General features: G+C 52.9%; 1 protein-coding gene across 1 annotated transcript; it reads right to left on the bottom strand.

Annotated features, from left to right (window-relative positions):
• Positions 1-1,519: 1,519 nt before the first annotated feature.
• Positions 1,520-2,598, bottom strand: LOC133096983 (KATNB1-like protein 1). Its single transcript, XM_061198944.1, has one exon. It carries the CDS (start codon positions 2,473-2,475, stop codon positions 1,561-1,563), a length of 915 nt encoding a protein of 304 aa, XP_061054927.1. The 5' UTR covers positions 2,476-2,598; the 3' UTR covers positions 1,520-1,560.
• Positions 2,599-27,016: the final 24,418 nt, after the last annotated feature.

The raw sequence follows: 27,016 nt of genomic DNA, 5'->3' as shown, positions 1-27,016 counted from the left end.
TACGACCCAGCAATCCCACTACTGGGCATATACCCTGAGAAAACCATAATTCAGAAAGAGTCATGTACCAAAATATTCATTGCAGCTCTGTTTACAATAGCCAGGACATGGAAGCAACCTAGGTGTCCATCATCAGATGAATGGATAAAGAAGATGTGGCACATATATACAATGGAATATTACTCAGCCATAAAAAGAAATGAAATGGAGGTGTTTGTAATGAGGTGGATGGAGTTAGAGTCTGTCATACAGAGTGAAGTAAGTCAGAAAGAGAAAAAGAAATACAGTATGCTAACACATATATATGGAATCTAAGGGAAAAAAAAAAAAGGTCATGAAGAACCTAGTGGCAAGATGGGAATAAAGACACAGACCTACTAGAGAATGGACTTGAGGATATGGGGAGGGGGAGGGGTGAGATGTGACAGGGTGAGAGAGTGTCATGGACATATATACACTACCAAATGTAAAATAGATAGCTAGTGGGAAGCAGCCGCATAGCACAGGGAGATCAGCTCGGTGCTTTGTGACCACCTAGAGGGGTGGGATAGGGAGGGTGGGAGGGAGGGAGATGCAAGAGGGAAGAGATATGGGAACATATGTATATGTATAACTGATTCACTTTGTTATAAAGCAGAAGCTAACACACCATTGTAAAGCAATTATACTTCAATAAAGATGTTTAAAAAAAAAAAAGTGAATATAAATTAGCCAACTCCATGGACATTTCCAGTTAAGCATTCATACAAATACATAGTCACCTTTTTCTTATGTATGGGAATAACATGTACACACATGACATGATTCTGGCAAAAAAAAAAAAATCAGAGATACTAAAAATATTCGCAAGTTTTAAGAATGGTGTGGAATAAGTTTTAACAACAACATTCTACATGAATGGAAACCCCTGATTTAATTCCATGATTTTATCATGCCAGAAGCATGGTTGGTTTTAATTTTCTTAAACAGATATTGGTATCATACACATTGGCTTATTAATAATTAAGGCATTCTGCATACACAGTATCTCAGTGTGAACAAAAAACTTTTAGTATTGATTATTTGCTATGATGGTTTAAACTTTCAAAGTCTTTCCAACATAAGAAAATAGTAGCTGCACACATTTAAGTGTTTTCTTATAAAACACAATCTTAAAAAAAGTAATGATGATTGGTCTTTATAGTTCCTAGTAATAAGTCCTGTCTTATTTTTCACATAGTATAAATTATATTCTTATGCAGGATTGCATTAAGACCCAGTAGTTCTTAAAGAATGTTACCAAATAACCATATAAACCCAAACTGCAGCAAAGGTGAACAATCTTCATAGTGCACTTTCACCTCATTGAAGTTGAAGCTGCTCCTTTTGGATATTTTTCCACTTCAATGTGAAGTAGATCCTTAGCGTTTCATTAGTGGTTTCATCATGTGGCTTTTTAAAGGAAAAAATGGTTTTGATTTCTTCCACAGTTCACAGTTCTCAGTTGAGACATTTTTTTGGGAAATCATATAGTCCAGGGATGTTTTGAATAACCAAATGCTATTTAGTAGATGAAGTCTCTCAATGCAACTGTAATAAATAAGCATCTACATCCTTGGCTATATTACCAGTATATCCTGGAACCAAAGTAAGATGGTTTTCCTGTTCCCACAATCCACTTAACTGTTGTTTTAAAATCTGAATATTTCCATCATTTATAATTTCTGTTTTGGATGATAGTTCTGACCACCACCTTTTTATGACTGCTTGAAGCCAGTTTAAACCAACTATTATATATTCTTCAAATTTGTTTTTAAGTAGTGACTTTACTAGAGGCAACAAGTCTACACAGCAGCCACGTGAGATGTATTGTTTTTCCTCCTGTAAACTATTGGTGAGCACAGGAAGGCAATCCACCACAACTCCAAGGTCTTCTATCCTCACCAAATAAGCTACAAGTTCACTTATACTTCTCTTTCTCCAGAAAGTTAAAGCTACATTCAATCTCAAATTCCTGCTGAACAAAACCTGTGTCATTGTTTCATGGTCCTGAGAAACCTCAGAAAAAACCCCACTATATTTTGATGATGGGCTTTCTGTCTGTGAAGAACCAGAATCACTGGGGCTAACCAGATATGGTCGACTACCCTGCCGCACTTGCTCAGGGAGGCGGCCTGCACAAGCCAGCTCATTCTCTTTATTTGCCATGTCACAGCCCCCACTGTTGGGGGACTGCTTTTTTCTGCGGCAAGGATTTTGAAAAGGATGATGAACTTTCTTTCTGTGATAGATCACCTTACGTAGTTTATCTGGGCTTTTCACAGCTTGTCCAACTGTTCTAGTTATGTAAGCAGCCAACTGTTTTGGAGATTTCTTAACCTCCTTCATGTTCTTATTAGTGAAATTAGAGATCCTTTTTCTAGGAACATCAATGAAATGATCTTCAATATTATTACAAAAGCTGCTTTTTTTAACATTGTGGGTTTCAGATGCCATAATCTCTTAAATACCGGCGCCTCATGGTACCGCGGCGCCTCCGCCTAGCCCAGGCGGTGACCGACTGCGCCCCAGCCGCCCAGACTATCCCTCGGATCCCCGGCCGAGCCCACTCAGGGCCATTCAAACGCGGCCGCACGCGCGGCCCGCCGGGATAGCTCCCCCTAGGGCGTCTCGGAGGCTCCGCCCAACGCTGGCTCCCTAATTTTTTTAATATGAAGGACTACTTATCTGATTTCCCTTTACCCCATTCCCCTCGGGCCTCTGGATGGAATTCCTCCTCTGATCCATACTTACTTGCCTTTTTTTTTTTTTTTTTTTTGGCTGCGTTGGGTCTTCGCTGCTGTGCAGGGGCTGCTCTTCGTTGCGGTTGCGGCGTGTGGGCTTCTCATTGCGGTGGCTTCTCTTGTTGTGGAGCACAGGCTCTAGGCGCGCAGGCTAAGTAGTTGCGGTGCACGGGCTTAGTTGCTCTGCGGCATGTGGGATTTCACCGGACCAGGGCTGGAACCTGTGTCCCCTGCATTGGCAGGCGGATTCTTAACCGCTGCACCACCAGGGAAGCCCCCCCATACTTACTTGCTTTTTGCTTATGACTCCGTCTTCTGGTTACTATTCATTTTTGAGTGGGAAGTGGTCTGCCCCCTTTGCCCCCTTTGCCCCCTTCAGAACTGTGAGACACTGTGACTATTTTTTTCTCCAACTGTTTTTATTGTGGTAATATACACACTACATAAAATTGACCATCTTAACCATTTTCAAATGTATGGTTCAGTTGGATTAAATACACTCTTTATGTTGTGCAACCATCACCAGCCATCTTCATAACACTTTTCATTTTGTAAAACTGAAACTCTGTCCTCATGAAGCAATAACTCCCCATGCGTCCCTCCCCCAGCCCCTGGCAACCACCCTTCTACTTCTTTTTCTATGGGTTTGACGACTCTACACACCTAATGTAAGTGGGATCATACAGTATTCGTTTTTTGGTGACTGGATTATTTCACTCAGCATCATGTCCTCAAGGTTCATCCATGCTATGGCAAGTGTCAGAATGTCCTTCCTTTTTAAGGCTGAATAATATTGCATTGTATGGATGTTCTTATCCATTCATCTGTCAATGGACACTTGGGTTGCTTCCACCTTTTGCCATTGTGATAATGCTGCTATGAACGTGGGTGTCCAAATAATACCTGTTCCAGTCCTTGCTTTCAGTTCTTTTGGGTATATGCTCAGAAGTGGGATTGCTGGATCATATGGCAGTTCTATTTTTAGTTTTTTGAGGAACCACAATATTGTTTTCCACAGTGACTGTACCATTTTACATTCCCACTAACAGTGCACAAGGGTTCTAATTTCTCCACATCCTCACCAACAGTTGTTATATTCTGTTTTGTTTTGTTTTTGATAGTAGCCATCCTAATAGTGTGAGGTGGTATCTTACTGTAGTTTTTTTTTTTAAATATTAATAAGTCTGGTAAGTCTTTTAATGAATATTTATTTAGTACACTAATTTAAAGTATTTGTTTTTTATTTATTTATTTATTTATTTATGGCTGTGTTGGGTCTTCGTTTCTGTGAGAGGGCTTTCTCTAGTTGCGGTGAGCGGGGGTCACTCTTCATCGCGGTGCACGGGCCTCTCACTATCGTGGCCTCTCTTGTTGTGGAGCACAGGCTCCAGACGCGCAGGCTCAGTAATCGTGGCTCACGGGCCCAGCTGCTCCGCAGCATGTGGGATTTTCCCAGACCAGGGCTCAAACCCATGTCCCCTGCATTGGCAGGCAGATTCTCAACCACTGAGCCACCGGGGAAGCCCTTACTGTAGTTTTGATTTGCACTTCCCTAATGACTAGTGATGTTGCACATCTTTTCATGTGCTCATTGGCCATTTGTATATCATCTTTGGGGAAATGTCTATTCAAGTCTTTTGCCCCTTTTTGGTTGGGTGGTTTGTTTTGTTGTGGTTGAGTTTTAGGACTTCTCTCTATACTCAGGATGTTAACCCCTTGCCAGGTCTATGATTTGCAGAGATTTTCTTCCATTCTGTGGGTTGCCTTTTTATTCTGTTAATATTTTCTTCTGATACACAACATTTAAAAATTTTCAAGAAGTCCAGTGTGTCTGTGTTTTCTTCTGTTGCCTGTGCTTTTTGGGTCAAATCCAAGAAGTCATTGCCAGATCCAATGTTGCAAAGTTTTTGCCCTACGTTTTCTTTACAGAGTGTTCTAGTTTTATTTCTTCCATTTAGGTCTTTGATCCATGTAGAGTTCACTGTTGTTTGTGGTGTTAGATAAGGGTCAACTTCATCCTTTTGCATGTTCACGCCAGTATCTGTGACCCTCTAGGAGGGGGCGGGGAGTCATCTGGGAGGGGCCACAGCCAGGTGTGTTCTGCCTCTTGTCTCACCTGTGTTCTCACCTGTGCTGAGCAGGATGTTGGTGTGAGCATCGCCCCGGCCCCCTTTCATCTGGATTCATCAACCTCCATTTGGAGGCCTGTCAGGGGTGATGCTAATGGGGCATCACAGACACCTGGCACTTGGAGTTTCCCCTCTGGCAGCGCCTCCTCTGAGCTCCCTCTCAGGCTACTGCCGCACCCCCCTTGTCCTTCCCGTCTCTTTACCTGTCCTCTTCTCCCTTCTCGGCTCTGTCTCTTTATTCAGAGTGAGGGGCAGAGGTGGGGGTGTAGGGCAGCAGTTAGGCTGGGACGCTGGCTTGGCCATTTACAAGTTGTTTGACGTTAGTCTCCCACTGACTCGGTTTTCTCCTCCTTGGGTTATTATCAGGACTAAACAAGAGAAAATGTGCAAAGTGCTTGATCCACTGTCTGGCACCTGGCACACGATGAATCAGTAGTAACTATTATTATTATTATCACCTTATTGGCTGTCTGGACCCTTCCATTTGACCCCTGATTTCTAACCAACCAGTTTATTCTGTCCTCAGCTGTTGCCTGGAAGTGAGCCTGCCTCGTCCACCCAGGTGCCCATCTCCACGGTAGCCCCAGAGGCTCTCCCTGGGTGTTGAGTGAGTGGCTGGCACAGAGCACCCCCCAGCCAGAGCTGAGCCTGGGGGGACAGTTCCCGCTGCTTCTGGCAGCTGCCTCTCCTCGCTGAAGCCTCCCGCCGGCATCTGGCAGGTCTTTGCTGGTCTCTGTCCTCACCTGCCTTCTCAATAGGACTGTCAGCGTCACTCTGCCCAGGCTGCAGGCTTCTGGTGAGGGGCAGAGGGCTCCTGGCCCGTGCAGGAAGGACCAGGTGTCCTGGGTCCCTGAGCCTGACCTGTGTGGTCCAAAGATGGCCCTCCAGAGGCCGTGTGTGAGCCCCTGCTCAGCCTCCTGCACAAGCCTGACTGGGGCCTCCGGCCTGGGCATCCCCGAGTGCCCGTGATGAATGAAGTCACAACAGCCTGAAATCCGGCCAAGGGCCGGGCAGACCCCGGGGGTGCTGCTGAGGGGTGGTCGGGAGGAGCACGCAGCTGCCCAGACATCTGTGGAGGGCACGGCCACTGCCAAGTCCAGGCTCAGAGAGGTGGTGTCAGTGGAGGGGGGGGTGTGTTTGACAGGTCCCCGGCGTGTGCCCGTCCACCCAGCCAGGATGCCACCTCCCTCACCAGAGCCTGCCAGGCCCCACGGGACAAAGAGCATTCTCACCATGGGCCCCCTTTCCTCCTCTGCTGGGGGGGAGGGGAGGGATCCCAGACTGTGTTGCCCTCACCTGTGTACCCAGCACGTGCCCCCCTGTCCCCAGGCTCTCCTGTCACCTCTGCCCTAGTCTACCTGGTAGGCAAAATGAGAGGCTCAGAGAGGGCAAGAATGCACTCCAGCCGTACCCGCCGCACAGCTCACGAGGGTGTGGCAGGGCTGTGGCCCCAGGTGCTCTCCGGGCGCCATCGTGTCCTCCTCACCTGGCCGTGACCCCTCTCTCCCCACCCCGGTCCCGGCTGCCAGGGCTCCGCTGGGCACACAGGCCTAGGACCAGTCACTTCTAGGCCCCCTGAAAATATTTTCATTTCAATGGATTTTTACATCAGAGGGAAAAAGAATAGAATCATAACCAATCTATACTAATGAATCCGGTCTGGATTATATTTGCTTTTATACCAGTGCAGTCTTCAAATGTAACGTTTGCTATTTCAAGTGCATGGGGCCCATGACAGTCATAACGGGGCCCTGGTCTTGATTCCTGAGACTCACCAAGCCCATCACCCCGTGGAATGCTCCTCTCTCAAGGCCAACCCCCTCCCCCAACCCTTCAGCCTCAGATCAGGGCTAGTTAGACCCTGGGTTGCCTGGGCATTGAGGTCGGGCCAGGCCACTCACACCCTGGCAGGAAGCATATCCAAGGAGCCCTGGCTGCCGGGAGGGAGGGGATGGTGGTGAGAGAGTTTGTATCAGGCGTCCTAGCTCAGGTTCAGGGACGCTCTGGGGTGTTGAGAATACGGATGGGCTGTCCCCACCCAGGATTGATTTGCAGGAAGGATGGAGGAGTTTTCTGGAGAGAAGACCTGACCCTCGTGGTGGAGGAGTTTTGCACACACGCTTGGTGGAGCACAACAGGCTGGGCGGGTAGGAGAGGCCTGCAGGATGACAGAGCCTGGGTGGTGTTTGACCTTGAGCAGGTTAGCACGTCTGCCTGCATTTCAGTCCTCTTATCTGTAAAATGGGGATAGGACACCCCAAGTTTGAGGGAGAGGCAATCCAGCAGGCTCAGAGCCCAGCATGGTGCCGGCAGCGGGGTGTCCCTGAGTGGGGGCAGTTATCACGCTGGAGGTGGAAAATGCTCTCTCCTTCATGGCCCTTCTCCTCCCTCTGCTTCTCTCGTCCCTTCCATTCACTCCCTAGTTCCAAAGGCTCTTGCTCAGAGCATGGCACCCACCCCCCCAGCCCTGCCTGTTCCCCCTTCCGTGCTTCTCACCCCAGGCTGCCTGGTCACCTGTTCGTTCAGACTCAGCTGGAGGGCTGAGGCTGCTTTTTTATTCATAGTCTTTTCCATTATGGTTTATCACAGGATTTTTAAAAATATTTAATTAATTAATTTATTTATTTATTTATTTTATTTTTGGCTGTTTCGGGGGGATCTTCATTGCGGCATGCGGGATCTTCCGTTGAGGCACACAGGCTTCTCTGTAGTTGTGACACGCGGGCTCTATAGCTGCTGCGAGCGGGCTTAGCTGCCCCGCGGCATGTGGGATCTTAGTTCCCCCGCCAGGGATCGAACCCATGTCCCCTGCATTGGTAGGCAGATTCTTTACCACTGGACCATCAGGAGTCACTATCACAGGATAGTGAATACAGTTCCCTGTGCTATACGATAGGACCTTGTTGTTTATCCATTCTCTATATAATAGTTTGCATCTGCTAATCCCAAACTCCCAGTCCTTCCCTCCCCCACTCTCCTCCCCCTTGGGAACCATAAGTCTGTTCTCTTTGTGAGTCTGTCTCTGTTTCGTAGATAAGTTCATTTGCGTCATATTTTAGATTCCACATGGTCCAGCCATATTGCTATAAATGGCATGATTTCATTTTTTTATGGCTGAGTAGTATTCCACTGTATATATATCTCACACCTTCTTTATCCACTCATCTGATGGACATTTAGGTTGTTTCCATGTCTTGGCTATTGTAAATAGTGCTGCAATAAACATTGGGGTGCATGTATCTTTTCAAATTAGTGTTTTCATTTTTTCCAGGTAAATACCCAGAAGTGGAATTGTTGGATCATATGGTAGTTCTATTTTTAGTTTTTTAAGGAATCTCTATAGTGGTTCCTTAACCACTATAGAGAACTATAGAGTTCTCTATAGTGGCTGCACCAACTTACATTCCCACCAACAGTGTAGGAGAGTTCCCTTTTCTCTACACCCTCTCCAGCATTTATTATTTGTAGACTTTCCACGATGGCCATTCTGACTGGTGCGAGGTAGTACCTCATTGTAGTTCTGATTTGCATTTCTCTAATAATTAGCGATGTTAAGCATCTTTTCATGTGTTGAGGCTGCTTTTAACAGAAACTGGGGACCCACCAAGGAATTCTTGACAGAGGCTTGAAAAGGAATTCCCTCCATCCTCCATCACTTGTTTATTTCATGGGGGAAACTATTGCCTGCTCTTGCCCTAGTCCTGTCAGCATGAGATGCAGCTTGGCCCTTGATGTGGTCAAAGGCAGGGTGAGGGTCTGCCCAAATGGCCCACGGCACGGCCTGGAGCTCCCTGCACTCAGGCCAGTGGTGCTGCCAGCAGAGCCCGGCTGGTTTGCCAGGGGAGAGGAGGCAGGAACTGCGTCAGCTCCTGCACTTTGCTTTGGCTTTTGTTTTACTCAGGGATCCTGCTGCTGCTCCCCAGCTGGGCCTGGCGTAGGGGCAAGCAGAGGGCTGAGATGCACATTTGCATCAGATTATGGAGGAAGACTGCACTGCAGAAAGACCGGGGGTCCAGGGATCTTTATGTTGACCTCGACCTGCAGGCAGAGGGCCCTTGGTGATGAAGAGCTCCCACCTCGGGGTCGGGCAGACCTGGGTTCAAATCCCAGCTCTGTCAGTTACTAGCTGAGTGACCTCAGGCAAACTCCTTAACTTCTCTGATCCTCAAAATACCTTCCTCATGGGCTTATAATGATGCTTAAATGACATATCGTAGTTTCTGGTGCACAGAAGTAAAACTTTTACCATCTTGGTTGGTAATCAAGATGCACTGCCCTCTTGCCCTCCCTTCAAAATTCCCCAAGTATCCTGCCCCCCTCACCAACGACAGAAGGCCAAGACCTTAGGGTTAAAACCACGGGTGCTGCCGCCCTCTAGTGGCAGAGCTGAGCCACACAAACCATCCCAGCCAAGGTGAGCATTTCACATCCTCTGGGAACCTCTGATCAATGGTGTGTGTATCAAAAAGCCATGATTTCTTCCTGGACTTAAGAATACTGTATATTATATCAACATGAAGAAAATAATGTGGTTTTCCTCTGAAAACCGTTTAAAAAATATCTGTAATACACGCATGTTAAATTCTTATAATTGATTTTTCCACCAAAATATTTTCATGTGAAATCGGTGCTGTTCTGCCCTCCTGCTCATTACAACCTGGAAACCCCAGGAGTTTCCTTTCCACCGTTTAGAGCTAATACAGCGCCTTAGATAAGTCCCTGTATCTCGTGGAGGCCAAGCCCACGAGAGCTGTCAAAAGAGGGGAGGAGGACTTGGGGTCTCTGAGCAGCATCTCTGTCACTTGATCTACTCACGTGCGTCCCCTCGGAAAAGTCTGTTTGGGGTCATGACAAATGCTGAGGCAGCCAGCTCCCCACCTTCTAGCTGCCTTCATAGCTCACCTCCCCCCCACCCCAATCTGGAGCCCTACTCATCATCTGGCTGAAGTGTCAAGGATTTCCTTCCCTGCAGGAAATTAACTTGCATTTTACACTTCACACCCATAGGAATTTAATCCTCTGCCATCCCCGGTCTGTCTTGCATGACAGAGAGATGGCTGGCATCCCCGCTCCTTGGTAAAATACAGCCTTCCCTCTAAATCCAGGGGGACTGGGAGGGCGGGCTCACAGCATTGGCAGAGAGCGGGTCCTGGTAAACACATCTGCATACAAGCCTGAGGAGTCGATCCTGTAGAAGGAAACTTACAGGTGGCAGGCATGACAAGGGGAAAAGAAGGCTAGGACGCTGTGCAGGAGGGCATAAGGCCACTGCAGGTGTCCCCAGGTGTCCCTCCCTCTTCACCTCAGTAGCTCGGAGGGATTACGGGCTCCGGAGCCACACAGCTGGGTGACTTTGCACAAGTGGCTTAACCTCAACAACAGGGGGATGTTGAAAGCAGTAAATGAACCCAGTAAGTGAACCCAGTAAGCACTCAGTACTTGTTAGCATAATTATTGATAGCATTACTATCTTTCTGTTTAACACTATATTGAAAGTATATTCAATATCCTGGGATAAACCATAATGGAGAAGAATATGAAAAAGAAGATATATATAACTGAGTCACTTTGCTGTACGGCAGAAATTAACACAACACTGTAAATCAACTAAACTTCATAAAATTTTTAAAAATTAAAAAAATATATTATTACGCTGATTATTATAGGACCTCTGTCATCTCTTCTCAGATGAATGCGTAGCCCCTGGTCTGGGCCCGTCTTCAGCCTCCCTGCCCATCCGCTTCCCTCCCAGCAACCAGGACTCCCTCTAAAGGAATTCTCCCACCACATCCCAGCCCCTTGCCTCCCAGGGATCCTCCGCCCCAGGCCTGGCCCCAGCCTCCCTTCAGCCTCAGCTCCAGCCTCTTGCCTCTTCGCAGCCTTTCCAAGCCACCCGCGCTGCTCTACAGTGACTCCAAGGAAGTCTTTGCTCCTGCTGTTCCCTCTACCCAGCTTCTCCCTGAATCGCTCATTCTTGCTCTGGTATCGCCTCTCCTAGGAGGGGCCGACTCCCTGGAGGTGCCGAAGTCCCGCCCCCTCTTCCCATCCACCTGTGTGCCTGTCACCACCCGGTCCACACTGAGGGACGGTCCCTGCTTGCCGGTCCCCTCTCCTCTCGTAGCCGAGACAGAACGGAGACCCAGGTCCTGCACAGCCCAGGAGCTCGGGAAGCAGCGCTGAAACTAAGGCTTGTCACATGAGCCCTGCCGGGCCACAGGCTCTGAACTAGGTGGACGGCAGACACCCTGGGGGCGCGGGAGTGGGCAGTCCTTACTCAGGGCAGAATCTTAGGATAATGTCTCTCCAAAATCCTGTTCCAATTCAGCAGCTGCACGACACCTGGCTTTCAAAGCAAGGTGTGTCTGCGTGTGCACATGCAGAGGTGGTAAGCGCTGCCCTTGTCAGATGAACTGCTTGGAAAATGCCAGTTTTCTGGTTCAACAAACACGAATTGCGCGTCCACAGCATGCCACGTGCTGTTCCAGGCGCTGGAGGCGCATCGGTGAACCAGACCTCAGCGCTCCCGGCCTGCACGTTTGTAAACCTGGAGATTCTGCTCGTTCTCCTCCTCCCTGCAGGGCGCTGAGCACCTGGGAGGTTCCAGGCCCCGAGAGGGGAGAGGAGATGCCAGGAGGGCTGGACAGCTGCGATCCTGGCCGCTCCCCGCCCCCGCCGCCTCCACCTCGCTGGCTGTAATGCAGAGGGAGGCGCACTAGGTGGCGATATTGGGCCACATTCCGTTTTCAACTCCGGCTTCTACAGACCTCACCCCTTCAAACCCTCCCAGAGCCTTCGGCTTCCCAGACCCTCAAGACTATGAGACCGCAGACCCCCAACTCCCAGGCACCTTTAGATCTCAGATCCCAGGATCCCTGTTCCCCCAGGCTCCCCATCCCTAAATTCTGGAGCCCCCAGATCCAGCAATTCCCCAGACACTAGATTCCCAAATCTTAAACCACCCTGGAGCCCCAGACCCTAAGACTCTGACCCTCAGACAGCCCAAGGCTCCATATCTTCCAACCCCCTAAATCCTCAGACCCAGATCCCCAAGGGCCCCCAGATCTCCCAGACCCCCAGCACTTCCAGCTTTCCCAAACCCCATTCCTCAGACCCTAACTCCTCAGATCCTCAGCTTACCAGGGTCTACAACCCTACAAACTGTCCCCCATCTTCAGACCCTTCTAGACTCCTGAGACCCCAGATTCCTCAGAACCCTCGGACTCCCCAGACACCCCTGATCTCCTAGACCCACAGACCTCTAGACCTCCACACCCCTACAAACAGCTAAGACCTGAATCTTCAACCCTCCCCAAACCTACCAGGTCCCCGAGTTTCCCACTAAGATCCAGGTTGGCTGACTGCCCCCCACTTCCCAGGAGAGGCTCCTTAGGGGAGCTTTGTGCTGGGGCAGTGGATGCTGACCACCCCCTGGACTGAGGCTCACAAAGGCCACAGCCTTGAAGGTCCCATCTTGCAGAGATGAGCAAATCGCAGCCTGGAGAAGGGAAGAAACTTGCTCCAAGCCCCCGGGGTGTGAGTAGCTGGCACCCAGGCCCCCAGTTCCCAGTTCCTGCCGTGCCTGGCACAGAGCAAGTGGGCAGCAAAGCTGGCCGTGATTCTTACCGTGACCACGCAGCCTAATCACCCATGTCCTGGCCCAGCTCAGGCTGACTCCTCCCAGGCCCAGTGTGGGACCATTCTATCTTCCTGGGACTGAACAATCAAAACACCTCCGAATTTAGCAACATCTGCAAATTTAATTAACAAGCTGTTTATCTTCGGGGTGAGCGATTAATAAAGGTGTCAGGCAGAACAAGGCCCTACACAGCTCCCTGCAGGGCCCCCCAAATGGCCCTCTTGTGAACAAGGGGCTGGCCATTTATCAGAAGGACACAGCGGGATGTGCTGGCAAAGACCAGAGAAGGGGAAACAGAGGGGGAGGGAGACAAGACAGAGAGTTACACTGAGTCACCCCCCAGACGCCTTGCCCTTGTCCAGCCCTTCAGCAAATGGGCGCCGGACCCTACGTGTGCCCGGTACCGTGCTGAGCACGTAACAAACAGCATCCAGACCATCCCCCCACTGGAGCTGTGAGCAGCAGGGGGGCAGATGCAGTGTGCAGGCTGACCACTCACCCAGCAGGGCTGACCGTGTCCCATCCCCGGAGAGCCAGCTGTTAGCCTGTGGCTACACGGCCTTCTGGAGCTGGAAGAGCTGTTCAGGGAGGAGTCCCGGAAGCCGCCCCCTCTGCTCTGGGCGGTGCCTCCCCCCCGTCCGTGCAAGCTGGAGTTTGGTAGCCACGGTCCTCCCTAAACCTCACGGATTCTGGTTTTTCTGGGAGCTGCTCCAATGATGGGAACAGCTTCTGTGCAGGTGCAATTAACACCGTCTACGATCAAAGCCAGAACAGCGTATGACCGCTTTGTCCATGTAGCATAGGTGTGGTCTCCTAGACCTGCGAGATGGAGCTGGACTCCAGGAGCCCAGCACGTGCCTTTTACAGGTGAGGAAACAGAGGCACAACAGGCTGAAAGTGACTTTTCTACGTGACAAGCACAGCCAGGACTAGATGTGACCCCAGATGCTCTCCACTGAACAAAGCTGTACCCTGAGCCTCATTACAACACCCCACCAGCCTCCTGACTCCAGCCTGGGAATAACCCTGAGTGAGGATTCCTGGGGCATGCATACACACACACACACACACACACACACACACACACACACACAGGCTGAATGAAAGAGAACCCACAGCATCCACTTCCCACCATGTCCTGGGAGACTTTCTCATCTTCACTCTTTCCTCAAAGTCCCAACAGCCTCCTCGAATTTCTCCCAACTTTTTGCCTCTTATTACACCGAGAAAAGAGCACGGAAAGAGCATCGGAAGAAAACAGCCCTCCCACTACCAAATACGCCCACTGGACAGCCAGATCCTCTGCTCTCCCTGCAGTTAAAGGGAAGCCCCCATCCGAGACCAGCCTCCCTCCATACCTGGAGCACAGGGCTGCTGCTCTCCTGGCTGTCCTGCCTCTGCAGAGTCTCCTAGTCTCCTTGGCTTGTTCCTCCTCATCTCTCGACCTGGAGGGAGCCCTGACGTCTCAGTCCAAATACATATTGTCTTTTCCCTCGTTAGGTGAGCTTGGCCCCTCCATGGCTCTTCGTGTGGTCCCACATTTATGTCTGCAGTCTGGCATCTCCCCAACTACAGATGGTTAAAGAGACATCCTGATATGACTTCTCCTCCTGGATGTGCATATAAGCCCCTCAAGTTTGCTAGGGTCCCCAAACAAGCTCTATCTGCCCCCGGCCCTGGACAAGCTGCCGTCTCCCATCTCTTCTGCTGCCTGACCAGTGCCTTGCTGCCTTGGTCACCCTTACACAGGTGCAACTGGACGGCGCCTTGCCTCTGGTCCACACGGGACAGGGGGTGTTAGTGGAAACTGCTCAGCACCAAGCCTAAGCACCCAGGAAGTGTGGGGGGAAGCAAACCCCCATGGGGCCACCGTGGCTGGATGAATCCTCCCTCCTTCATCCCCAGGCGATGGGTCTGACATGCATCCCGTGATGCCCTTCGGGAGGTCCCAAGCTCAAGCACCAGTGCCCGTGGAGCAGCTGACTTCACAAGCACCTGGGAGTGGCCCTCCCAGCCTTCTTTCCCCTCCCTGTACAAGCCCTGCTCTCTAGGGAACCCTGCCTACGACCTGAGGAGGGGGCCCGCTCAGAGCCCCTTGGATAAAGCGCTGCTGTCCACCTGGGAGCAGTGTTTAGCCTTCAGCATCCAGCTGTTAGTGTCATCAGCTTTTGAGCGGAAGTCACACTAACGGGGTGGCCCCAGCTATAACTGTCCCCAGGACGGGTCTCCTGGGATGGACACGCTTTGCTCCAGTGCCCATAGGCCGGGGGGCACAGGTCCTTTGGGGTCTGCATAGCGGTCTGAGGGTCCTCCCCCCCTCCCTGCTTCTTCCCTCTGCTTCCCTAAGTGAGACTGCCACATCAACTTTTGCACCCTAACTGCCTCTCAGCATCTGCTTCCCAGACCATCCAACCTGACACAGTCTGATCAGGACTTGGGAGGAGTGAGATGCAGTGGATTGGACAGAGTCGGGGGAGAGACTGGGGTTGGGGGAGGGGGAGGAAGCGAAGATGGTATTAATGTCCTAATATTCCTATTGGGCACCCGCCCGGGGAAGGTCAAGGCCATACTCGGAGCAGCTGGGATTCGGGAATGTTGGAGAGACCCCAAAAGTTGGAAGGGGAAGGGCAGGGTTGCCCAGGTAGAGCTGGGAGAAGAGGGCTCTGCCCCTGTACCCACCAAGAGGTAGGCTGTTTGGACCGTGCCTGGGAGTGCAGACTCAATCTTGACATCTAGAGAAGAAGCAAGGGGTGAGACTTGCCCGATGGATCGACAGGGGCAGACTTGGAGCAGGTCCCTGCAGGTGAAGCACTGTGTCTTCAAGGAGGTGGATTTATGCATCTCTTGGATGAATGCACTTCTGCGCTTCTCCAAGACCTGTCTTGCTGCAGGCGGTCATCCCTGGGCCGGCAGGATGCCTGTCACTGGGTAGAGGGAGCTCGTGGGCCTCCCCTGTGGTCAACCCAGCTCAATAGGATTTACTAAATGCCAGCTTTGGACCAGCAGGCGGGGGCCGAGTGGGGAAGAAAACAGCTCCTGCGCCAGGGAGCCCTTGGTCCTGGGGGGATGACAAATACAGGAACACAGAGATCCTCTGCCACGCCCAAGACAGGTGTCACATCCAGGGACCTAACAGGCACAGGAGGAGATCTGAGAGGGCTTCCTGGAGGAGGTGACGCTCACCCCGAGTCCTGTGGATGAGTGGGAGCTGGAAGAGGGTCAGGGGCACTCGAGGAGGACCTGGAGGGTAGGGCCTTTTGGGGTGGGGTGGGCTTGGGGAGGCCCGACCAGAGGGGGGCGTTTAGACTTGGTGGTGGGCGGGAGGGGCTAGCGGAGGCCTCCGAAAGGGAAATGCCGGAGGCTGGGAAGTGTTCCGATACCTCCCGGAGGCTCCCACCGGCAGCTTGAAGGTTGGAGAGGGTTTAACTGGGCAGGAAGGCAGACGGGAGACAGTCGGGGAACCCGGATCCAGGCAGAGGCGGAGGGAAAGGAGAGGAAGGGGCTTGAGGGGCGGAGTGGGGGTCCACAGGCGTGCAGAGCTGCTGCCTCTGCTTGGGTCTCTCCGCACACGGGGCCGCAGGGGGACTTTTATCCTTGTTCCTAATAAAAGAAGAAGAGGGGGAGAAAACAAGACCCAGCGCCTCTCAGTTTCAGAATTAGCCACTATCTTTTTTTGGTTAAAAATCGATGGCAGGAAGTGGTTGGAGATGTAAGATTTAGCTTCCAAAGCAGCGGCTGGGGACGAAGGCCCCAGGAGTGCCTCACGGGCTCATTTGCATTTCAAACAGCCAGTTTGTTTTATCTCCTAATTAGCATACTCACCCTCCGCTGAAAACAAGTCCATTAAAGGAGACTCTGCTCCCGGCCCAGCTCCTCCTTTAAATATTTTTAAAGTGCATGATTAATACACTTGCCCAGCGCTTCCTGGGACTGTGCTGGGGGTCAGGGGGCAGGGAAATGAAAGAACACGGCTGCACTCGGCGCTGACTGGCTGATTAATCACGGCTCTTTTCTGTAAATCAGGACAGCTGGCAGGGGCGGCCGCAGGCCCTCGTGGGGAATGAGGTAGTGCGGGTAGGACGGAGTGGGGGTCGGGGGACACGCCGGAAGGAAGGGCCCACTCGCAAACCTTGGGCCCCAGCCCCTCTGCACTCAGGCAATTCCCAAGTTCAAGATAGTCTGTGACAGGACTCCCCTGGTGGCGCAGTGCTTAAGAATCCGCCTGGCCAATGCAGGGAACATGGGTTCGAGCCCTGGTCCGGGAAGATCCCACATGCTGCAGAGCAACTAAGTCCGTGCGCCACAACTACTGAGGCCCACGAGCCCTAGAGCCTGCATGCCGAAACTACTGAGACTGCGTGCTGCAACTATTGAGCCTGTGTGCTGCAACTCCTAGAGCCCATGCTCCACAAGAGAAGGCCACGTGCTGCAACGAAGAGTAGCCCCCGCTCACCACAACTAGATAAAGCCCGCGCACAGGAACGGAGACCCAACGCAGCCAAAAAAAACCACTTAGAACTAAAATTTAAACATTTTTTTAAAAAGTGCCCGCTGGGAAGACACAGGAAATCTCCTCGTCCCCTTGAACTTTTCGGGATCTGATAACATCAATTTTAGGAAGAGCCAACTTAGGGTTGGAGGCAAGGCATGGTGCTGTGTGTACCTGGGTTGTCCTGAATTCTTCCAACAGCCCCATTTTCCAGAGGGGCATGTGAGGTTCTGCAAAGTCAAGGCCACTCCCGGAGCCAGGTGGCCACAGTCATTCTCCCTGGCTGGTTCCACTCCAAAGCCTGCCCTCTCAAGGGGAGCATCGTCCAAGCCAACGACCAGAAGTGACAGTCCTGGCTGCTGGCTTGGGCTGGCCCCTCCCCGGGATCCTGGCCCCTCCCCAGGATCCTGGCCCTGCACGGTCAGCCTCCTTCCATGCCCCCCCATCCAGCCCGGATGTCCCTCCCTGGGGACCAGTCCAGGCTCTCCACCGCCTTGCCCGCACTTCTTGACATGTGTATTAAGTCGTGTTTGACTTGTCCTTCTTCACGAGGATGACAGATTCCCCGAAGGCGGGACCTGTAGCCCCAGGGCCCACCACAGGGTCAGACGCTGGGGCGATGTGACGGATCTGTACCCGGTCACCTCACCTAAGATGAAGTGCCGTTCCCAGAACTCCCTTCCCTGGGTAGTTCGGGTTAAGCTGGGCCCCAAGAGAGCGTTTGCACACGATGTGAATGAAGGTGGAAGGGGGTGGCAGTCACACCCCTCTGACACGCAGAAGATGGTGCCGCCCGCCTTGGCCCTGGAGGGCTGCAGGGGACAGAGATGGTGCCAGGCAGTGCGGCCGCAGCTCCTCGAGCTCCCACCAGACCTCCCCCCTCCCCGCCCTGAGCCTTCTCCACTCCTGGGCTGGGTGTGTGCTTAGCTCTGTGAAGAAGGCTCCAGCATCCCCTGCAGGTCACTCCATCATTAAAAGTATAGGCTCGGAGATGGAACAGATGAACTTGGGGCCCGGTCCTTCCTCCTGGGCTCCAGCTTAGCCTGTCAGGCTCTGTGTGTCCCTGCTGTCCCCACCCACAGCCATCTTCCCTCCCCCCTGTGCCTGTCCTGCTGGCTCTGGACCCATCAGCCACAGCCTCCTGTAGGCTGTCACCCTCACCTGGGAAGGTTTGGGAGGGACAGCAAATGCCAAGGCGCTGGGCTGGGATGAGCTTGGTGCTGGTGGAAGAAGGCCCAGCTGGCTGAAGCAAGAACAGGGGACCAGTGAAAAGAGGCGGGCAGGGCCAGGCAGTCCTTTTGGGAGGGATGCAAGACACACATTTTAAAGAGCTCCCTGCAGGGAATTCCCTGGCTGGCGGTCCAGTGATTAGGACTCCTCGCTTTCACTGCCTAGGGCGCAGGCTCAATCCCTGGTCGGGGAACTAAGATCCTGCAAGCCGCGAGGCGCGGCCAAAAATAATAATAATTAAATAAAATAAAGAGCTCCCTCTGGCCACTGTGTGCACCGTGGTCTCTAAGAGGACAGGAGAGCAGGCAGATGGACCAGACAGGTCACTACGGCCATCCCGGCGGTGGCAGTGGAGGGGTCTGGATGGAGGGAAAACAGGAGTGGGTAGAGAAGGATGCAGCTTGAGATAAGAGAGAGAGGTCTCGTGAGTGGTGCTGATGTGGGGAAGGAGGGACAAGCCAGGGAGATTCCCGTGTACGGCTTGGTGTCTGGGTGGGTGATGATCCCATGGATGGAGAAGGGGGTCTTGGGGCGGGGAAGAGATGAGGGTCATGGTGACGGTCACGTGAGGTTCCAGGTGCCTGTCTGACGTCTGGATGCAGAGAGGGCTGAACGGAGAGACACCTGCACGATGGACGGGATTGAAAGACCCCGAGATGGATGTAAGAGTGACAGGAGGAGAGATGGGGAGGCTGAGCCAGGGCCCCCAAAACTGAGAGGTCAAGGAACCAGTGAAGGAGGCCTAAACGGAAGAGCCAGCAAGGCCGGAGGAAAAGCAGAAAGACGAGTGTGCCTTGCATAGAGGTTCGCTCTGTGTCTAATGGCAAACCATCTGAAATAGTGTAAGAGTCCAGAGCAATTGTTGGAAACCTGTGACCTGGGAGGGTTCCCACCATCCCCTAAACGGAGAGTGGCTCACTGGGCCTCAACTGTCTGCAGAAAAACGTGGTTTATGCAAAATTCCTGCTCTTCCCTTTCTGGGGAGTCTGGAATTTGGGTTTGTGCTGGCAGGGTTTCCTACAGCCCCAGTAAAAACCCAGCACTGAGTCTCTAAGGAGCTTTCCTGGTGGACAGTATTTCACGTGTGTTGTCACAGCTACAGAAATTCAGTGTGTCCTGTGTGACTGCACCCGGAGAAGCTCCGGGAAGCTCAAGTCTGGTTTCCTCTGGACTTCACCCCACACACCTTTTCCCCGTGTTGATTCAGTCTGTATCCTTTTGCTGTAAAAAAAAAAACCCAACAAAACAAAACAAAACCAAACAAAAAGACAACTTAGCCATGGGTACAACTGTATGCTGAGTCCTCCTAGTGAATCAGCTCCCTTGGGAGTGGTCTTGGGAACCCCAACAAATATGGGTTAAAAAATATATATTATTAAAATGAAAAAAAAAACAAAACAAAACTGTGACCCAGGACTGACTGTCTTTGCAGAGCCTCTGCCTTTTCTAAAGCCCAAGAAAGAAATTTCTTTTTCGGCCGCTCCTCTTGGTCCCCCCACTGGAATATTCCTCATGGTCTCTTGTCCAGATCCAGACGTTTCCTGCCCTGCCGAATGCAGATCAGCCACCCTCCTCCAGGAGGGCCACCCTGAATGCTCCACTCTATGCCTCGGCCCTGAGGGTCTGTTTCACCCTTGGCTACTGGTCAAATCCCAGAACTTCTGAAGTTCTGCCGTGCAGGTCACTCACTGGTGCCTTTAGCACCCCCCAGCTGAATGGCTTGGGCAGGGACCTCGTCAGAGCCCCTGCCTCTCAGGCTGGGGTGAGGATCAAGTGACACAGCAATGACCACCCTGAAAGTGTCCTCTGCGACCTGGGACTGGCCACTTTCCCTGCCCGGCTTCGTTTTTCTCATCTGCGAGGTGCAAAGGATGGGGTAACAGCCGGAAATGGGTGGAGGGCTCTGGGATGACATTCTGAGTGAGGGTGGGGAAGCCCTGTGGCACCCGGACTGGTGGACATGCGATGCTCCCGCCAGGGAGCGCTGTCGGGCTGGCTGCTGGAACCCCTTGTCCCCTCTCCCCACAACCAGGTGGGGCTTGGGCCTGGCTCCTGGCTGGCTCTGGACAACAAAACAGTCCTAACCAGAGCCAGGTCCCCTGACGCCCAGCAGTGGGCACAGCCCTTCCTCGGAGAGATGCTGTTGTCATGGACCCCTTCATCAGACCCAAACCCACCCCGCCCTAAGCACCTGGCCTCAAGGCTCAGGGAGGGAGGGGCCATGTCCCCCAGGGAACTCAGCGCTTCCCCAAGGGTGGCAGTGATTCGCACCCTCAGGAGATGCTTCGGCAGAGAGGGAGGTGGGAGTGCCTGGAGAGGACAGCGGGGGCCGCCCGGAGGGGGTGGGGGCTAGCTGGCCACGGGAGAGCAGGGAGGGGGATGTGGGGGGAGAACTTCTGGAGACTGGTGTCCCAGAGAGAGGGGGTACCCACGGCATGAGCTTGGGGGCCTTAGCCGGCAGAGGAGAGAAGGGGCCTGCCCCGTTATGGAGAGGTTTGGAGCCAGAGTTTACACTTGATGTGATAAAAGCAGGGAGCCAGGGTAGGTCCTTGAGTGAGGCAGTGGCCGCAGGGAAGGGCGCCGGGTTGGGATGGGCTGAGGAAGGAGAGAGAGGAAGGAAACTGGTTGTTGCTACAAGTCTCTGCTCACATCCACGACGGGTCCCTAACCCCCTGGGCCCCCTGGTTCTGGCTCATTGACTAAATTAACCTTAGAAGCCACCATCAAAAATCACATTTTCCAAAGACATGAGGAAATGTCCACAGTGTAAGGAGGGGGGAAACACTGAGAAGGCACGCAGCGCATATGTTATAATCTCGATTCTGTAAGAAATGTGCGTGTGTCTGTGAGGATGCAACAGCTCAGACTGCTTTAGGATGGGGACTTATTTATGGCGGGAGTTTTCTTTTTCTCTTTCCAGCCTCCTTCACCTCCCGGAAGATTTTGCCTTACCTGCCCCTGCGGTGAAGAGGAGCTTGTTTCCGGCTGTAAATGAGTTAGCCTCTGGATTTTGTGGCCTCCCGAGTCTATTAGGGAAGGACAATGTGGGGGGAGGAGCTCCCCCTAGACAAGGGCTAGGCGGGGTAGGGGGAGGTCAGGGGCCCAGAGGCCCCAGGGAAGGCCCCAGACATCAGTGGTCACAGGGGGCCCCTCTCCCAACTCTCCAAGACGCCCAAGTCCAAGAGCGATGCACGTGCAGCCAGAGTCCCCGTCTCTCTCCGGAGTTACTCATGCGGACTCAGGGCCCCTGGACGGCCCTCCCCACTCACACACACCTTGGCACCTGTGAGGCCCAGGACAGGGCACCAGCCAGTGGGGGGCGGAGCTTAGAACCCCACGAAGCTGATTTCCAGCCCGATGTGACGCACTGCTTCCTGCAGACCCAGGTTGGTGGCCTTGGAGTCCACCACAAACATGCTGAGAAAAGAAAAGAAAGAAAATAATCCGGAGGGAATAGACCAGCTCTTACCAGCCCCTCTCCCTGCAGGCGGGCTTAGGGTGGATTTCCCTTCTTCTTAGGAGTGAGCTCTGTTTTTCTAATTTTCTACAAAGAGCACTTGTGGATTTTAGAATTGGAAGAAAAAATAACCAGGAAAACTGGGAGGCCAGGCTAAGGGGATAAGGACAGAGTGGTGTCACTGAGAAGACAAGGTCCCGGCAGGAGCAGGGGGGTGGTGGGCTTCTGAGCTGGCCCCAGGTAGGGAGACCCCCAGGCACCCGTGCGGCATTTGCACACCCGTCACCCCTCCCTGACCAGCTGCCGCCCCTCCCCCTGCTGTCACTCACTCCTGGAGGCCAGATGGTGCCACCACCGTGATTCCAATTAGAACTGCCTCATTACTGGCCAGCTGGGGGGGAGTGGAGACTGGGAATGGCCACCAGTCCACCCCAGAGCACACCTGTCGAAGGGTGTTCAGAGCCCGGGGTTTGTATTAAGACAATAAGAACATCTTACACTTTCCCAACTTCTCTCCCCCACCTCCTCCCGATCCTTTTGGGTCTCCTGTTCCCATAATGGTACCTACATCCTCCCTGTAGCCTGATTATAAGATTCGTCCCAATCTTGCTCTTTATCAACCCTGGTAATCAACAAGCCATCAAGTCCTAGGAATCTGACCTCAAAATCTCTCTCACCCTCCCCAGTATTTCCCCCCTTCTTCATTCACTGCATGTTCCTATTTCTGACCTCCTCGTGCCCACGGCAGTGGCCCCTCACTAATTCCCCTCTTTCCACATCCCTCAACACCATGCTGCAGAAGAGAAAAAGTGAGGACTGTGCTTCTCTATTCAAAATGACTTTGATGACCTCTTCTTCCCTCCCACCAAAGCATATAGAGAGACCCAAGTCCCTTTTCCTGCAGCTCAGCGCCCTCTAGGATGGTAGAATACAGGGCACACGTGTCCCTACTCCCAGCCTTTGCTCCCATGGCAGACATTACTAATGGATCACAGCACTTTCCAGCTGCTAATCCGGGATATGGCGTCAGAGTTGTCTTCAGGATGATGTATCAGGCTCCCCAAAACAGCTGAGCAAAACTGGCCATCTAGAATCCACTGCTCACCCAAATGTCTAAGCTGATCTCTCGTTTGCCCATCCCATCCTCCCACTGTCTAGCCACATGGGATAAACAAGGGGAGATGTTAATCATGGGACTAACTACACAGGTGTAGGCAGGTGAGGGGTAACCCAAGAGGTAGTGCACCTTCCAGGATGCAGAGCAGGAGAGCTGTGTCCACCCTCCACCTGGAGAGGCAGGAAACCCCAAAGGAGAAAGCTGCATTGCGTTGTGACTTCTGGTTAAGGGATGCAGCTACCTTGAAGCGACCCCGGATGGAGGGAACCGGTGGGCGGAGTGGGGAGAGGGTAAACATCTGGCCTCCCCTGCCCTCCCTCCCTTCACAAGCCTGGGCGCCCCCTTGCCAGCTGGGGGCGAGAGAGCCCACTGCAGTAGACCCCACTGGGGGTGCACCTGGGGACCATGGGAAGGTTCCTGCCCACAGGAAGGTGCCCCACTGAGCCCCCCAGAGGAGAGAAGGAAGTGGGGAGGCTCACGGAGAGGGCCCCAGTGTGCTGCCCATTCTCACGCCTGTGTGACTTTCCCAGCAACATATCCTGCCAGCGTCCCGGAGCTGGGGACCCCGTTTCTTCCTCTGGGATCCCCCGCTAGGCGGTGTCTGCGGAAAGGAGCCCACACAGAGGGAAAGGCAGAGCACCACTCCCACCGGCTGGACAGGGCACTCCTGAGCCAGCATCCCGTCCACACGGAGCCCTCACCTCCCTCTTCAGCCAAAGTCTCTGATTTTCTCCCTCCTCTCTGTGGGGTTTCCCAACCACTTACACCCCAGAGGGGCAAAGGAGAAAAGAACAAACAAACCCCTGTGCCCTGCTGGCTGAGAAAGAGTCAGAAGTGTGACATTGCTTAGATGTTTCACACTTTGTCTAAAAAATAGCCAAAATTGGCACCTTACTTTACAACATGTCTGTCTTTGTTTTGGTATCAAAAGGGTGGTTTCATGCCCCCATCCTGTGTAGAACAGGTGGTCAGGGAACTGTGGCCTGTGTCTCTGCGGCATCTTTGTGTACCTGGCTGTGGGCACACCTCTGCTCAACCCCACCCCAAGGCCCCCCCTCACCCCAACCCAGTTCAGCAGAACAGGTTTGAGAAGTAGCCCTTGCCTGGCTAGGGCAAGGCTACTTGCCCCGAGAATCATCGTCTTCTATTGCCTTTTCAGGACGTTGCCCTATCTGGTCAGCGACAAACCACAGAAACTCCTGAGGGAGGTCACATCTGGGGGGTATAAGTGGCTGGCTCCTGGTGATGCAGACTCTGACACCACTTGGACTGTCTCTGGACCTTTCTCCAGGGTGCTCACTTGGGCCTCTGAAGGTCTACCTGACCCTCAGTCTCTTTTGCTCTGTCTTTCTGCCTTTGTCCCCGATGTCCTGCCCTTGGACAGTGGCTATGCCGGAACATAAGTGCTCCCAGCTCAGGTCAACTCTACCTCACAAACATCTTGCAAATTTTGTACGTGCACTGAGTGTCTGGGCCTTGGATGTACGAAGGCGATCAAAAGACAGTCCCTGCTCTCTTTGTCCTCACAACCCAGCTAGAGAGACTGGCATGTGACAAATAAATGACACAAGAGTATGCCAAGAGCCGCCCTACAAGTAGGTACCCAGACAGACAGAGGGGATGGAAATTAATGTCTGTGTATTATCAGGGAGGTCTTCCTGTAGGAGGTGGGGGTAGAGCAGGTTTTCAAGTGAAGGTGGTGGTCTTGTGCTATAGCTGCTTACGTCACATTCGGGATAACAGTTTCTTTTCTCTGGATGGACTGGACTGGGCTAGGTGATGCCCTCTGCATAGAGGAGAGAGAAAGTACTGCAAGGTTCAAAGATGGGGCTGGGTCCCACCGTGGGTCCCACCTGCAGCCCCCTGGGATATCCGAGGAGGGTCCCAGAGGCCAGGGCCGCCTTCCTCATTATGAGGGTGGAAATTCTACCCGGCCTCCCCACCTCACGGCCCTGATAATCATAACAAATTGTAACAGAGCCTGAGCCCAGAGGCAACAGGGGCACATGCACAAGCGCCTCAGCGAGCAGCAGGCTGCTGACAAAAACACAAGTGCGGCTGAAACCCTGCTGCACCAACCAGCGGCGCCCTGGTTTGCTTCTGGTCCTTCCCTGAGCCAGCCTCATTAGTCTCACCCAAATGCATCCCCTAATGATGCTCCAGCGGAGGTGGGGGGCACGCGTCCTTATGGTATGGACAGCCGGGGCTCCTAATAAAAAGTAATAATAATAATTAAGAACCACCTATTAGGCACCTTTCCCCTGCCCCCCCATCGCTGCAGCCCATCCAACCTGGCTCGGGACCAGGAGTGCCGGCCCTGCAGCACCGCCGCCCTGGCAAACGGCTCCGACCCCCCCTAACCAGCATCTGCTGGTGGTTGCTGGGAGTTCAAGGGCTGGCGGAGATGGCTTGGAGGTGGAGTGATGAGAAACCAAACACTGCTACCACCTCTGCTCTGGAAAGCACAAGCCAGCCCCCCTCTGTGCCTTTGGTCTGTGTTCTTCCTTTAGGGGAGTCCTTCCTCGCCACCCACCATTCACCCCCCCCCACCCCAAGCCCTCTCAGCTGTCACTCAGCTCTCCCACCCTCATCTGGGCACCTTTCCTAATTGACACCGCCCCCCCTGCCCCCCACCGGGCAGGCTGCTCCCTTGGGCTCCCTGTCACAGCCTCTCAGATGGAGTTCTCATGTCTGTTTCATGTTTCTCTCTCCGAGGTCAAGGGCTCAGTGCTGGGCATCAGGTCGGCCTTATTCAGTTTGTTTAATGAATCTATGTGAGGTACAGGATGCTTGGACGAGGAATTTCAGAAATAATAGAATGTTAACATCTTAATGTCTTCCCTTTGGCTAAAAGTTCACAGGATCCAAGCTCAGCTCCTAGAATTGGCTCAAGGGTGGTCAGTGGTGCCCCCCTTCTTGAAGACATCGGCCACACTTGCCTTTACCTGCAACAGAGACACGGCCAAGGGCTTAGCACCACGAAGACGATGGCCACAGCCCAGGAGTCACTGGGGCAGCAGAAGGTTGATGATGGTCCAGCCTTCCAGACCTGGATGGGATCAGAGTAGCCGGGCTTTCTGTAAAATTTCTGTGTCTGCAGGGTCTTTGACAGTGATCTGCAGGCTTGTCTGACAGCAGGACGTCAGGGGGACATAGATGAGGGCTCCCCTTCCCTCGGAACGCCTCAGTTGAAAAGGGGAAGGATTTGATCGTCCCTTTCCCGGCCCAAGGGGAGGACGGTGGGGAAGAGTCTGGTGAGGATTCACTCTCTGAGAAAATGAGGAAAAGAAGCCAGAAAAGAAGATGATGGTGTCTTCTGAATTCCAGCAGGGAGGTGTGTCCCGGGGGCCAGGGGCCAGGCTAGTCCCAGGGAAACAGAGCACCCTGCCCACTCCGTGGAATGCCAGGAACGACAGGAACCCACCTTGTGTCTCTCCTCCACAGGGTCATGCATCTGGGAGCCGATGCCAAGAATGTTTGCTCTTTCTGTCTCATGTCTGTCCAGGGTCCAGAGAGGTACACGTGTGTGGGCACACCCACGTGCACACACACAGGCGCAGCAAGAACTCGGCAGTTAACAGCATTTTTAAACACTCAGTATTATTCCGCGGCAAAACAACCCCCCTGCCCCCCCCCCAACCACGCCAGAAGACAAAAGCAGTTCCTCCGTTCGCCGGTTCAGCAGGCATTTTTGGAGCGTCTCTCCGGGGCCAGGCCCGGGCCCGGGGCTGATGCAGCCCCAAGCAAACTGCTCACTGCCTGGGCCTTGGTGAATCCTCCACAGTGGAGAGAGGTAGACCTTAAACACACACACACACAGAAATCAACGTATAAACGCAAACAATAAAGAAAAAATAGAGGCACGATGAAGGAAAGGAGCGGGTGGTAGAAGGAAGTTTGGCAGGGGCCTAGCGTTGTCTGGGCCAGGGAAGGCGTCCCTGACAGAATAGCTTTTGAAGGAGGATGGGCTGAGGCTGTGTAGTGTTACCTGCATGGGGTGGCGGTGGCGGTGGGCCGTGAGAGTAGGGGTGAGGCTGCAGGACAAAGGAGCTGTCTGTGCTGAGGGCCGGGGCGGCTGGAGCCTGACGACAACGTGGAGCAGCTCAGAGTGATGGGAAGCGTGGTGGGGCTGTGGGTGACCTCGGAGTGCTGGTGGTTACCATGGACACGAGGGAAGCATGTCAGGTTCGCTGGCT

Source organism: Eubalaena glacialis, chromosome 1 (assembly GCF_028564815.1).
Source record: "Eubalaena glacialis isolate mEubGla1 chromosome 1, mEubGla1.1.hap2.+ XY, whole genome shotgun sequence".
NCBI lineage: Eukaryota > Metazoa > Chordata > Mammalia > Artiodactyla > Balaenidae > Eubalaena > Eubalaena glacialis.
The sequence above is the reverse complement of the archived record's forward strand: the minus strand, read 5'-3'. Positions and strand labels throughout refer to the sequence as shown.